Genomic DNA, 15500 nt, shown 5'->3' on the forward strand with positions numbered 1-15500 from the left:
AAATAAATTGTGCTTATATGAATATTATAATATAATCAGATAATCTGATGGGCTCCAGACTGTTCTAACCTTTAAAACTTCAAAACTGAGAGCTCACTGGATAGCAGGAGATGAAGGAGAGAATTCATTTTTGGTGATGTGTGGTTGCATTATTTGGCTGCGCACATTCCGGAGAGTTATGGTAGTCCAGCATCGCTCATTTTCCTACACATCTCTATAAAGTGCAAGTTTGTCCACAAGGTCCCGGAAATCCCCGTGGTGTTCCAGCTGCAGTTAGCGGAGTTCACAGAAAATTGAATGCCCCTGAGAATGAAAACAAAGGTCATTTGTTGTAGTTTTTTTCCCACTTTTTTATTGTTTTTGATCCATAACAATTGTTCATCGTTTGGTCCAGTCACAATAAGGTTTGTCACTATAATTACAGAAATACATAGGAAAATGGGCACATCTATAATAGACCATACTTACCTCTCCATTGGTGCCAAAGAAATCACTTGGAAAATAGAACTGTGCTTTTTCCTGAAGATCTGCTAATTTCTGTTAGACTCTGCCACAGTGCCAAAGTCTACTCAACTACTGCACCAAGGAGAGTGGGTCCACATAGGTACTGTGCCAGTGGCAGGTGCAGGGGATGATACGCCACTGGACTGTATACAAGCACAATTCCTGCATAGGGACAAAGAGCTTTCAGAGCGTGCCTTAAATAAGAGTTCATCCACTGAATATCCTTTCTGTACAGTGGTAGTAAGATGCATTTAAAATGGGTGTGGTATAATAGATCAACAGAGTTATGGTGGACAGTTAATATGTCAACACCAAATGGTCGCCGCACATTAGGTCGAAAGGGTCAAAAGGTCAACATAGCAATGGTTGATACAAAATTGGTTGACATTTTTTGGGAGGTTTTGGGCCAAATCTTGTATATTTGTTGGTGTGACCACCATCAGTACAATTCAGTACCAATCAGTACGATTGCGGCTCTCGCTTCGCTTGTCACACTTCGGGCAAGGTGGCTCGCTCTGCTTGCCACAGGCTACTATTCCCAATAGATATTCTCGTGTATAGTAAATCAATCAAAGTTGGGAAAACTTGCGAAAAAACACCAAAAATGTGTCGACCATTTGTGTTGACCAGTGTCACATCAACCTTTTGAACTTGTCGACCTCTTGTACCTGTTGACCTTATTCACTGTCGACATTTTGTACCTGACTTAAAGCATGTCAACTATATGCAGTCGATCTATTGACTGTCGACTAATACATTGTCGATCTGTGATCCAGATATCATTTAAAATTTGCTGTGACATTGTCACAGAGTAAATAAAATTAAACCTGAAATTCTCCACTAGTCAAGCAAATAAATGTGTTGCATGTTCAGATCTGTTTGTAAGTGATTACTTTTACAGTATTGGCCATTATAGGTGTAGCTTGAGTGAAAGCCTAAAAATACATCCTAGAGTATTACTGTAATTAGCAGCTAATTACACTATCGACTCTCATCTTTCATGTGAAGGGCACTTCTTAATTATTGTGGCATGTCTGAGCAGTTCACTATTGCTCTCAGAGATGGTCTGCTGATATTTACAAAAGGATCTGTTACATTTTATTTTATAGAAAGTACTAATTTGAGAAAAGAGCCAACTGCTACTTGAAAATAATATTTTAACCAAAGAAAATCACAGCATGAACTTCAAAAATCATTGATGGAAACACAAACAAGGGCATAAGAACAGATCAGGCTTAACGGCTTAGATGAAAATTGCATTAAAAATACACTGTAAGTTACAGTTGTTCATGGAAGAGGTTTCTAGTAATTTCACGTGTGTTGTGGAATTCACCTTGAGGGTTATTAGGTCCAGCAAAATCCCCCCAAAGTATATCGTGTGATGTCTTGGCGATGGGGCACGCAGAGACGATTAATTCGCAGTGACCATTTATGATCATTCCCTAGTTAGCCACTGCAAATTTACTTGCAGCTGGAGAAGCCCTGTACTAAAAGTCGAATTTCGTAAATGTTTGGTTGATTTTTGATCGATTTTGTGTTTAAGGGTCTAACTCACACATTTATACCTCTTTTACACCAAAATCCCAGATCTAACATGGGATTTGGAACACTGTTCCAATCCGGGTCAGACCGGGATCTACCCCGTTTACACTGCTGTGCCGACCTGGGATATTCCCGGGTCGGCACCATTGACACTGCACATGGGTGCAGTGTCTTTTAAGGCCGGCACTTGGAGATGACATCATCTTCAAGCATTGGGAAACCCGTTAATCAGGACCGCCTGGGCGCCTACGTCACGCTGGGGGCAAGCCCAGTACTCCGGCAGCTGCTGGGCTGCCCCCAGCCTCCGTCTGTCCTCATGAGTGTGGCATCCATTTATCCTTCACCTTGGCACCGCTGCTGTCTGCATAGCAGGGCAGACAGCAGCAGAGACTGTGTGCGCCCTGTCCCGAAACCTCCCGACCACCCGCATTGGGAGATATGGTCTCTCCCATTGCTGTAAACGGGTCCCGGGTCAGATACCCTGGGTTACCCATTTACACTGCCCCTCAACACGGGTCAAAAATCAACTCAACATCAACCATAAATAGATCAACATTGATCAAAATTGACTTTTAGTAAATTTGCCCCTTGGTCAGTGGCGTAACTAGAAAATTTTCTCCCCCAAGCCAAAAAATTCTTTGGCGCTCCCCCATCTCCCATAATTGGCACTTCGGCGCGCGCCTGAAAAGGGGCGTGGCTTCGTTGAAATGGGTGTGGCTTCGCATAAAGGGGCGTGGTATTGCAGGAAAAGACTACCTTATACCCCAGTTTTGCAACCTGCATGCCCAGACGTTAGCCACCACAGGAAAGAAAAATAATCCTGATTCATGCCCCCTACATTATTTGTCATTTTTCCTCCTTATAGTAATGCCCAGTATACATTATGCCACATACTGCAATGGCCCTAAGACATTATGCCGCACACAATAATGCACATGACACAATATGCACACACCATAATGCCCCCGACACATTATGCCGCACACCGTAATGCCTATGACACATTATGACAGGAATCGCAATGCCCGTTATACATTATGCCACACACTGCAGTGCCCCTGATACATTATAGCACATACAATGCCTGTGACACATTATGACACACACTGCAATGACCCTGAGACATTATACCATATTCCACAATGCCCGTGATATAGTATACAACACACCGTAATGCCTGACACATTATGACACACACCGCAATGTCCGTGATACATTATGCCACACACTGCAATGACCCTGAGACATTATACCACATATCACAGTGCCCGTGATATAGTATACCATACACCGTAATGCCTGTGACACATACCGCAATGCCCGTTATACCCTATGCCACACACCGCAATGCCCGTTATACATTATGCCACACTGCAATGCCCCTGAGACATTATACCACATAACACAATGCCCGTGATATAGTATGCCACACACGTAATGCCTGTGACACATTATGACACACACCGCAGTGTCCGTGATACATTATGCCACACACCGTAATGCCCATTACACATTAAGTCCTACAGTAAGGCTTCTAATTACTTTTAAAAACTGTTCGTTGCCAGGGGTTTCATGCTCTTGGTTCCATGCACGGTGCCAGGGGTTTTCATGCTCAGGGTGTCATGCTCGTTGCCAGGGGTTTCATGCACTGGGCGTCATGCTCGTTGCCAGGGGTTTCATGCTCATTGCTAGGGGGTAGTGCTTGTTGCTAGGGTTGTGCTCCCAGTGCCACATATGTCCCCAGTGCCAGATATTCCCCCACGGTGCCAGGTACTCACATGCCCCCAGTGCCAAATATAGCCCCTCCCCCCATGTGCCAGGTACACATATACCCCCCCAGTGCCACATATGCCCCCAGTGCCAGATATTCCCCCACAGTGCCAGGTACTCACGTGCCCCCAGTGCCAAATATAGCCCCCCCATGTGCCAGGTACACATACACCCCCCCAGTGCCATATATGCCCCCTCAGTGCCACATATGCTCCCCTCTCCCTGTGCCGCTAGTGCTCCCCCAGTAACACCCCCCCCCTGCGCGCGCTCCCCCGCGGTTTTGTGATGGAGGGACACGGAGGGCACAGCGCGCGCCTCTCCTGTGTCCCTCCTGGGTCTCCGGTGGGTCTGTTAAGGAAGTGCCGGTTCGTGAGCCAATCAGAGCTCACGAACGGCACTTCCTTTATTAGACCCGCCGGAAACCCAGGAGGGACACAGGAGAGGCGCACGCTGTGCCCTCCATGTCCCTCCAACACAGCAGCGGAGGGAAGGAGGGAGAGGAGACCGCAGATTGACATGCGGACGCTCGTCCGCATGTCAATCTGCACTAAATCAGTGGCGGCGCCCCCGCAGCCCCTCGCCCCCAAGCCACCGCGAGGGCTGCGGGGGCAGTAATTACGCCACTGCCCTTGGTGTCTAGCAGATCCGCTCTGTCGAGACAGCACTGGGTGGCTCAGACGTCTGATGGTGCGACCGATGCGTGTCCGATGTTCCTGTGTATGTATGTACGCAGCAGATGTCAGACACGGGCAGTGGGCATCTCTGTGCAAAATACAGCAGCTGACCATTACCATATTTTCACCCTACAAGCAAAATCACATTAGCGGATGCAACTGCTTCCATCTCTGAGTCTGGCACTTTGTACATGGAGCATGAATGTTGCTTCCTGTTGGGAAAAAGGTGTCCATTAAAAAAGCTCAAAGGAGGATTTCACAGACATGTCTTATAATAAATGTGTCAGTAGGGATTGCGACAAATTATGATTTTTATGTTTGTTTTAAATCACAGTAACAATAAATCCTGTAAAGTTGCAGACCACATACAGCACCTTCTTTTGACACTTGGGGGTGATTTACTAAAACTTCTAAAACAGACAAGTGGTTATATTGCCCATAGCAACCATTCAGATTCTGTCTGAAATTTTCTAGAATGCAATAGAGAAATGAAGACCATGGGGTAAATTTACTAAGGTGAGAGTTTTTTTAGAACTAGTGATGTTGCTCAAACATTTATTTAGCTGCTTCTAGAAGATAATAGATAGAATCTGATTGGCAGCTATGGGCAACATCACCAGTTCTAAAAAAAACTCCCACCTTAGTAAATGTACCCCCTAGAGTCTGATTGGTTGCTCTGGGCAACACTACCACTTGCCTGTATTCACAAGCTGAGCACACCTGGGTGAGTTGTAACAGTGACAGGAGAATTGTCTGCATTTATAAAAACTGATTAAAATTTAAGGGCCCAATAAACTAGAACGATCTCATGTCGGAGGTGATCGCAGGCGATCACCCCGGCAGCCTCCCGAGGGGCAGGATCGGCTAAGATACATCAGATGCTGGCCATTTGCATACAATATATCTTGGCGATCCCAAGCCATGCCCCCAGGTCGGACCAGATTGAATGTGCAGCACATTCAATCTGGAGGATCCAATGCTCACGGGAACGCGCATCAAATCGGTTCGGGAACACCTCTAAAATGCCCGATTTCAGCCGATATATCGGGCCGTATGCCAGAACTGGGCTGAAATCGAGCATTATCGCCTTCGTGTATGGGGACCTTTAGACAGCAGAAAATATCGTGTGTTCCTTTCAGAAATAATACAGTAGGTGATTTACTTTTTTACACATACTGTGCATTTGCCAGTGTACAAGCAATGGATTGTTCCCAATTCTTTAATCCTGAATAGCTCTAATGGTGACTGAGTAGGCAGAGCATGGATCAATGTAATGTTTGTGCTGGGAGGGGGGGGGGGGGGGGGGCAGGACTGTGTGCAGGAAGCCGCCCTCACTATTAGCTTGCCACACTCACTGCCTGATGACGCGTCCGCTCCTCCTCTTACTGTCCGCTGTTCACCTCTTACTCCCTCCTACACCGAGCCTCCCTGCTGCTGCCTCTTCCTGGGTCAGGGGGCGGGGAGAAACATTAGGGAAATGCCAGGGTGCGTCCAGGTCAAACAAAATAAACAAACAGTACAGAAAACAAGAATGAAATCGAATAGACTCTAATGGATCATTTATCTTTTTTTGTTTTCCTATGTAAAAGCTAATAAACAACAAAGATAACAATATAAGCAGAATTAAGGCTGGATACTGGGAATGGATAAAGGAATAGGGGTGGAAGGGAAGGGGTGGGACCACAAGATAGGAGCATATGTCCAGGGCCAGTTCTAGACCTTGTGGCGCTCAGGGCGATTGTATTCTTTGGTGCCCAAACACACACCCCCTGGGCGCCCATCCTGCTTGCCCGTGCCTAGATCCGCTCCTGCATATGAGTATCATCGGACCAAGCATCACGGAGATCACCAAAGGTGAAGAAATTGGGACAAGTTAGAGAAGGCGCTGTCTACCACACACAGGTCTCAGGAGAAGGTTAGCGAACAGGGGCGTAGGGAGCTGGGAATCTACGTTCTGCAGACAACCAGGGGGGCCAAACTTGGTTTAAAACATGGCTGCTGTCATGAATGTAGTAGGTTATCTCCTCCATAGCTGCAACATGCCAGATCTTTATAAGGGTACATTTACTTTTAAGTAGCTGTTATTTTGTGAAAGAAAAGCAGAAATCAGAACGTTACATTATATGTTGGTTATTTTGATGTATAAGAGCATTATAAACAAACCTAAAACTGAACTTAAGGTCAGGGAAAGCCACTGACAGAGTAGGAATTTGCAGTACTTTGGGTGCAGACTCCACTTTAAATGACTGACTGGCTGCTTATTCACTTTCGCTGCTGCTGCTGTATACCTTGCTGTGCACTCTGCTCTGAACACCAGGAGGCAAGACATCTGTGCAGTGTGTTCTCTATTTTTCTGTGTTCAGTATTTTTACCACAAAGGTGGTCGAGATGGGCTGTGTGATTCAGAAGGACCAGTGTTTGAAAGAAATTTCTGACACTAGCTGTTAGAGAAGGAGCTTTAACTGGTAGCAGGATGAATTTGCCTGTGTTATTAGATTTAGGTCACTGAGGGACCTAAATTCCCAATAGTGACAGGCTGGCTGAGAGTGAGAAGAGAAACACATTTACACTAAATTATATAGTTGTGTTGCAAGAGTGCCTTTAATAACCAATCAAACTGTTAATAGTATACATGAGTGTTAGCACATTACATGGCTAAATATAGATATTCCATTCAGTAACAGCGGGCTTACTTTGGAAAGTGATTTTGATTGAGAATTTTACGATTGTTACACACAATCATCCGTAATTATTATATATTTTTTTAAATTAAATTGCACAGTGTAAGTAGAAATGGTTGACATGGCATTGATTGTTACACCTCATGCGATAGCTTAATTCAAGGTGAATTTGCTGTTACTGCTTGCTATCTGAATGTTGACTGCACAGTATGCCAAAACAGAAAACGTGGCTTTTACCTCACCTGTAAACTCCGTCTGTAATGAGCAGCCATAAATACAGTATATGTATTATATTGTTAAGATAAGCCTGTTTGTATGTAGGGCTGCTGACAGCTGTGCATAATTATGAAGTGGGGCTACAGGTGTATGGAATATTATATATTGGGGGCAGAAATGTGTGTCATATTGTGTATTGTTTTGTAGCATCATTTTGAAGTAGGAATACAGCTTTGTGGCATATAATTAGTATCAGAGATGTGTGGCATATTATGAACAGGGTGCTTTGGAATGAGGTACAATATTATTTTGGGGCTCTGCTGTGTGGCTTATTGGCTGGGCCATTTCTATACATACTTACTGACTTTTTGGCTGCTCTCTCCGGGAGAGAGCAGCCAGGTCGGATCGGCAGGGGGGCGGGCTGCAATGTGAGTGCAGAGGGGGCGTGGCAGAGGCGGGGTGTGGCAGAGGCGGGGCGGGGCGTGACCACAGGATCGTGCCGTGTAAGCCCCCCCCCACTGTGTAATGCCGCTATTACCGGCATTATACAGCAGGGGGCGTGGCTATGATGACGCGATTCAACAAGAATCGCGTCATCGCCTGCCCGGACCACCCACTTTACTCGCTAAGTGGGCGGCCGGGCAGGGGGGGACCCCTGTAATGGGGAGACTTGCCTGCTCTTCCGGGGGGCCGGGAGGGTCACCCGATTTTCGGGAGCCTCCCGGCCATTCCGGGAGAGTAGGCAAGTCTGTTTCTATATAGTATACAGTACCAGTAATTTGGGACATTGCTGTGTGGCATATTATACATTTATAACACTGATGCTTTATAACACTTTATAACACTGATGCTTGCCATATTTTGAATTGGAGTGAGCAGGGGCGATGGGTGAAACGTTTCTAGAGCACCCAGAAACCTTGCCCTAGCCCTGTGTATACCTGTTTTGAAAATACAGATGTGTACACTTACATCTAGCCTCCCTGCAAAACAGCTCTTCTAGTCACACCATGCCGTTGCCCGACTGAATAGTGCCAAGCATCTTTTTGTGCGACTTTTCACATTAAGATTTATCTTATTCACAAAACAATGCGAATATGAAGCACAAATAGATTTTGCTGTTTAAAATGATATGCCTTTATTCTGTATACTTTAATCAGCAGAGTCTGCTTGTGCATCTTATTTGCATAGTGATGCATACGAATAAGATGCGTTTTTGGCAAAAAGACGCACAGTGCTATCCGAGTTGCACTGGAACTGTCAGCTCACTCACGCCAGCATCTTCATCTGTGTGGTGTATTGAGACAAGATGTAAGAGGACACATCTGTATCTCGTATTAAAAATTCTGCATTTGTGCCATCAATCAGTCACTTGGCTTTAGTGTAACTAAAAGTTTTCTGAATTCAAAGTTAGCAAATGAACTAGTGTCAAGCGCTGCTACAACCTCAAGGCTTTTGCACTCCTCAACCCATTGCTTTTCATTGTAGAAGTATAGTGATTTATGTTTTCCCTAGACCTGTCAAATGCCATTTCCATAATAGACAATTTTAATTTTATGCTGACACCAAGCCAAGTCAGACTGCCTAGTTGATGAACAGACACAATGTGTTCTAGACACTCTCACTACCGCTATGACATCGTGCCAGAATAGTGCTTCCTATTCCAGTAGAAATCTCAATATTCCTAGAGAAACTTGTCATTATGAATGACATTAAAATAAAATGTACTTTTTCATGGCATCAGTAAAATAACCTGTCTTATTCGTTTTTATTAAGGAAATGTTTTAAGTCTGTGTTTGAACATTCAAGCAGTGTTTATATCGCATTACGCACGTCCTGTCTTGAAGTGCAGCTGTTCTCACATAATTTCTACGTTCATGTATCTTGTTTTATTCTGTTTATGTAATTATCCCGCATTGTAAAATTTGTGACACTTTATTAATAAAGTTGAATAAACCTCTCATCCCTCCATCCATGGTACGGGCCCTCTTCACACCGTCGGAAGGAGCTACGCCCCCTTAACCCTTGCACGCCCCAACATTTTTATTATATGGAGTATTTGCGCCAATCATAATTTAGTGAGTGGTGAAATATTGCATGGACAAAGGGCGTGCGATGGTTAAGGGGCCGTAGCCCGTTGTGACGGTGTGAACAGCGCACGATAAGTCACCTGGTAGGTGCTGTGGTTGGGAGAGTGGCAGGTGCGGGGGAGACGTGGATGGGGGAGGGGGTGCCTCGGGTGGGGGATGGGCGGTTGCGGAGGTTTCGTGGGTGGGGGAGGGACGGGTACGAGGATATCACGGATGGGGAGGGTGCCCGGAGGTGCTATGGTTGGGGGAGGTGCGTGTGGGGGGGGGGGGTGAGGATGCGCAGATGGGGGAGGGGGTGGGGAGGTGCTATGGGTGGGATAGGGTCAGAGGTGTGGGGGCGGCAAATGGGGGAAGGGGTCTGGAGGGGCTGCAGGTGGGGTAAGTATGGGTATGACGTGTGTGTGTGGGAGGGGCAGGTGCGGGGCTGCGATGGATGGGGGAGGGGTTCCGGAGGTGCTGTGGGTGAGGAAGGGGCGGGTGGGTTAGAGGGTCTGAAGGTGCTCCAGATGGAGGAGGGGGTTCAGAGGCGCTGCGGAGGGTAAAGGGGCGGTTGTGTGGGTGTCACAGGTGGGGTAGGGGGCCAGGAGGCGACGCATGTGGGGGAGGGGTGGGTGCAGGGTTTTCGCAGATGGTGGAGGGGGTCCGGGGGCTCTGTGTGTGGTGGAGGGGCGGGTGCGGTGGTGGTGTAGGTGGGGGAGGGGCACTGTATATGCAGCCAACCATTCACACTGTCCACATACCCCATGCACGCACTATACCCCAGACGGCACACACACAATCTCCTGGAGCAGCAGTAGCAGCACTGTAGTGAACTGGATGCGTGCTCCCTCACACTTGCTGCTGGTGCTGCGCCTGCTGTCCGGGTAACGGCGGCAGGGGCTCAGAGACGGGGTCGTGGTTAGTCTGCAGCAGGTGACGGGAGGGCGCGCCTCCGGCGGCTGACAGTCAGAGGGGATTCGGGGAGGTGCAGTGGCCGCAGCGGCGGGAGGCAGCCTCATTCTGTGGCCGTGCTCAGCCGCCCTCCTAACCGCAGCACAGGATCCATGCAGGTGTGCGTGCTACAGAGCATCCCCAACTCCCTCCATATAGCGGGGACGGGGGGTGAGGCCAGGTACCGGGAGTGGTTCTGTCTCAGGTGCTTGGCATCGTAGTGTCCAGCAGCGTCTTGCTGTGTGAGTGGGGACCCAGCAGGTGTCAATCATTTTGCTGATAGCTGCATGGGTGGACAATCACAGCGCGATCTTCCGCCAACTGTCCAATGGTTGGTGGGGAGGGGGGGGGGGGTTTGGACGGAGCTTTCACCTGCTCAGTTGGCGCTGCTGCTGTCTCTGCACAATCTCCTGCGCTCACTCACTAATTATATCTATATATCCTAGTATTCTGCTATTATCGATATATCCTAGTCTCCTGTGTATTATCCTACTCTACTATATCTCCTATATATTAGGGCAGATCTGTGACTTGTCTCCGCCCAGCATTGTGACTCCACCCAGCATTAGCAAATGAGTCACAAAGTCACAGATCTGGGCTAATATATAGAATATATATATATATATATATATATGTATTAAATAAATGAATAAATATATATATATATAGTAAATATTTTAGATATATTTAGGGAAACATTTAAGCTACAGAGGTATCAATGTTAACAGGTCTATTTAATCAACTCTCGAGTGTGTTTGTTTTCATTTATAGTTGGACGTTAAATGTCAGTTACTGTACTTTGTGTACTGTATGGAATGCCATAAAGTTGCAGGTGTAATTCAGCAGTCTTATACCCCTTGTCGCAGTCGGGAGCCTGACACGGGTGCTACCCGGCTGCGACCCGCATCGGCCCCTTTCCCATCAGCAGTCACCATCCCAGCATATTGCCAGGTTAGTGACGCTGCTAGTGACGCGAAAGGGGCGGCGCTGGGAGATCACATGATATCCCAGTGCCGCCCTTCCATACAGTGTAAACGGGAGCCATGTCGCATCGAGACGGCTTCCGTTTACACTACACTTTACCTGGATCATTCCCGTGTCCTACCCAGGTAGCTACCCGGGTAGGATTCCCGGGGCACTTGATCCGGGGGTTTTCCTGAGGAAGCCGTTTCCACTAGCAAAAAACACGGGTAAATGGGCACCCCCGTGCATTTACCCGTGTTTTTTGAGCTAGTGGAAAAGGGGTATTATACACTCTAAATAACCTAATGGCAGAAATTACTACATGGAATTGGTTAAATAAATATATTTATTAAAACAGCTGTGTCATTCAGTGACATTTAAAACTCTTCAATCAAGAGAACAAATATAATTTTAGCTTGGCATTTTCTGTAAGCAAATAGCACAGAATTGCAATTGGATCAGTTTTTACCATTGTTATTAAAAACCTCAGTTTGTCATTCTTTGGCAAGAGACTGCTGAGATGCTTTGGATGTGAATGATTATGTGTAGATCAGGGCATTAACCACTTGCCTGGCATGTTCGCATCAGATGCGACCATACCAGCAAGTGCCTTATCTGACCTGGTCGCACAAGATGGGACCAGTCAGATACTGTACACAGTGTTTGCAGCTGCAGCCAAGAGAAACTTTCCACTGCTGCTGCTCTCAGAGGGACCGGAAGGTCCCACTGATTGCCTGCACCCTCCCACAGTGTTTGCCCTGCTGCCGATCATTGCTGATGTGTCGGCACGGCTGGACCTCCCCCACCCTGCAGCTGCAGACAGTAGCAGCCGCTGGAGAAATGTTAATGACCCCTTTTCTTTTTTCAAGTACTGTTCTTTACTACCAAAAGTAATAATTAAAACTTATAACTTTCAAAAAGTTGCATCAAAGGGGAACAATGCAGAATCATGTTGTGGAAAAAAATAGTTTTACTTTTTGCATTTTGCTGTGTTTTAAAGTATTGGTAGTAGTGGAGCAGTAGACTGGCAAAGCATACAGTAACTTTCCATTCTTTTTCATATATTGTAGTTTGGTTTCTGGATAAAAGAATACTATTCCTTTGCATACCTTTTTTTTTTTTTTACCAGGAACTATTCTAAAGAATTCAGGGTAGATTCTTGCATGGTAAAGCTGATCACACATGATGCCATCCACTTGCATGGCTGGATCGCCAAATTTTCGAGACTTGCAGCATTTAACCACAATCTAACTGTTCAGGCACAAAAAATTGATTTGGCCAGCTGATAATCTTTATTGTGTGTGTTATTGGCCAACTGAATTTGCAGTTCTTACTTATTTCCAACTTAACTACAACATTTATTGATCTATCAGTATGAAAGTTAGTTTACCATATGTAGGTGTCATGGCTATATACTTAACTTATCATAGTAGTTAAAATTAGAAAAGCAAGGCCATGACAAACACATGGCACCACTGGAGATCAGAGCCAAGGGCATTGCTACCATAAGTACAGGGGGGACAGCTGCTGTGGGGCGCAGAGCTGAGAGGGGCCCACTTTCCTTGTCATTTACATGTGTTATATAAATTTTTTCACAAATGGGTTGTATATAGAAGCACTTGTGGCCAACAATATATCTAGTTATGCCCCTGGACCTGCTCATCGCATTGTGGCATATTATGAACTGGAGGGTATTATAATGTTACATAATATGAACTGGAGTACTGTAATGTGGCATAATACGAAGTGGATGCATTATAGTTTGGCATGATGGGAACTGGGGACACTGTAATGTGGCATAATATGAACTAGGAACACTATGGGTGGGATGTAATGGAGTCATGAGGCATGGTTTTGCCTTGTAAGTGATTGCCCCTTTAAAAAAATCGTGTGAGATTGTCCGGCATCCTGCACCTCCGGCGATCTTGGACTCCATTACATCCCACCGTATATGTCATAATGGAAATTGGAGGTACTGTGTTGCATAATTTGTACTGGCAGCCCAACAATGTGCCATAATGTTACATAAAATGAGCTAGGGCACTTTTATGGGAGGTGTCTCTCTACAAGTATTGGGGCGAGGGCGCCTTCAAAATGTTGCTATGGGGCCCACAAAGTTCTGACTATGCCACTGATCATAGCTGAAAATTCAACTATCCTTTTTTTTTCTAGTGGATCTTCTTGAACTGAGCACCACCCACAATATTTTTAAGGAGCAGGAACTGAATCAAAACCAACAACTATTATCTGTCCCTGAAATCATCACTGTCCTCAACACCATCTACAGTGGCCTTGAAGAGAAGAACAAGGAACTAGTTAATGTGCCTCTCTGCATAGACATGTGTCTGAACTGGCTGCTTAACGTATATGACACGTAAGTTACTTCTTCATTGATCTCCTTACAGTTGGCACAGTCTGATTGTCAGAAATGATAGCACTCAATACCACATGTACTGCTAGGAATAAAATCACCACAAATGTCCTCATTCAATCATGGGGGAATTTATTATGTGCTTAATAGAAGCTATAATATAGGGCGATATATTTGTAGTAATAGTAGTTGCTAATTTTTGGCATACATTATTTAAAGTGCAGTAATATTGTAGTAAAATTAAATATAGTAAATGTTTATGGGGCTTCCACTGCACTGGCGTTCAACTACATAACATGCTACAGTGCCTGTACCTGTAAGTTATTCTAAAATGCTGGCAATGAAATGTCATGTTGAGAATATTATTGTAGTTTCCCAGCTATACAATGCACAACGTGTTTACAATAAACGTTAATATGGTTTCTGCTGATATGTAGAAGGAAGTAATTAGAATAGATATGTTACGCATATGCTGCATCAAGGTTGTAAATAGCAGTTTATGTTTCTAGCAATAGAAGCCACATCCATACTTACCAGTTTTCCTGACCTGCTCTTCAGGAAATCACGGGAGTGGGAGGTCCATTTGGGAACGGGACTTGATGCTATAAATCACATAATCACTGTGCCACCCCTACATCATAATACTTCAATTCACAGCTTAATGTTACGGTAAAGGGAGCATAAAGGTGTGATCTAGCACAAATCATGTCATCCAATTCACCACGCCAAAGGAGTGGTGGGGTGCAGGACAGTTGCCCACTCTCCCTGGAGCCAGGAGAGCTTCACAAATTCATGTGATTACCGGAAATTCTGAGAGAATGGGCAAATATTGCCATATAATCTGGTTTCCAGGCACCCAGGGACTTGTCTTTCATAGGAATGAGTGAACATTTTGCTGCTTAATGACAGGCTTGAAGAAGTATCAAAATAGGTGTCCTCTTAAAGTGCAGTGGGTGACTCTACAAATACTGTCCACCAACGCTGGGAGTCAGTCAGCCAACAGTCTGTATCATGGCAGATCAACTCTTGGAGCTTGGTTCAGAAACAGAAGGGCTGTCAACACTTGTTTAATAGCCTACAGTAGGACACAGAACATCACTATAATTGAGGCGCAGAAGGCAGTCTGAAGTCTGGGCATTGTGTCAGTGTTATTGAGGACAGGACTGTGAGGACTGAAGAGGAGAGGGTGGTAATTTTCTCTGCCTCAGGTCAGTGTTCTATTGTTTATATTAGAACTCTCCACTCCTGGACTCAAAATAATACTAGTCATTCTAGCCTGTCCCAATCTGTTTTTGGTGTCTCTGTTTTGAAGGATGAAATGCAATAGGTGCTTTAATCCTAGTCAAATGCAAATAATATGATCAGAATAGATTGACCTTTATGTGCATGCAAATTGTGTTATTAAAGTTTATACCTAGTGCTATTAGAATTTGTTTACTTGTCACTTTCTATCTTTCTTGTATAGTGAAGACTTGCAGTCTGACATTAACTTTGGTTATAACTTTCTAATTAACCATGTCGACAACTTAAAATAATTTAACAGACTTTGAAAGGCATCTGCTCATTTCCTTCTGTTAGCTTGGATGTTAATTAGCTGCTTCTCAAAGTGATGACGATGACAGGCTGCAGTATAGCCGTGTACACAGGCAATTCATAGCAAAGACGCTTTTCTTGTTAACACACTGACAGGAGCAGTTTAGTGCGTGCTGTGAAGATAGCAGTCGCATTGTGGTTTGTAGTACTGCAATAGCTGAAAATCAAG

At 45.3% G+C, this 15500-nt stretch overlaps 1 protein-coding gene across 6 annotated transcripts in view; it reads left to right on the forward strand.

Moving 5' to 3' along the window:
- The window catches only part of UTRN (utrophin), a 1167552-nt gene that overhangs the window by 937381 nt on the left and 214671 nt on the right, over nt 1-15500 (forward strand). For all 6 annotated transcript variants that reach the window (XM_063917938.1, XM_063917937.1, XM_063917939.1 and 3 more), the window contains one exon: nt 13540-13741. In XM_063917938.1, the coding sequence (XP_063774008.1) occupies nt 13540-13741 (202 nt within the window). The remainder of the gene's footprint in view (nt 1-13539; nt 13742-15500) is intronic.

Source organism: Pseudophryne corroboree, chromosome 4 (genome assembly GCF_028390025.1).
Source record: "Pseudophryne corroboree isolate aPseCor3 chromosome 4, aPseCor3.hap2, whole genome shotgun sequence".
NCBI lineage: Eukaryota > Metazoa > Chordata > Amphibia > Anura > Myobatrachidae > Pseudophryne > Pseudophryne corroboree.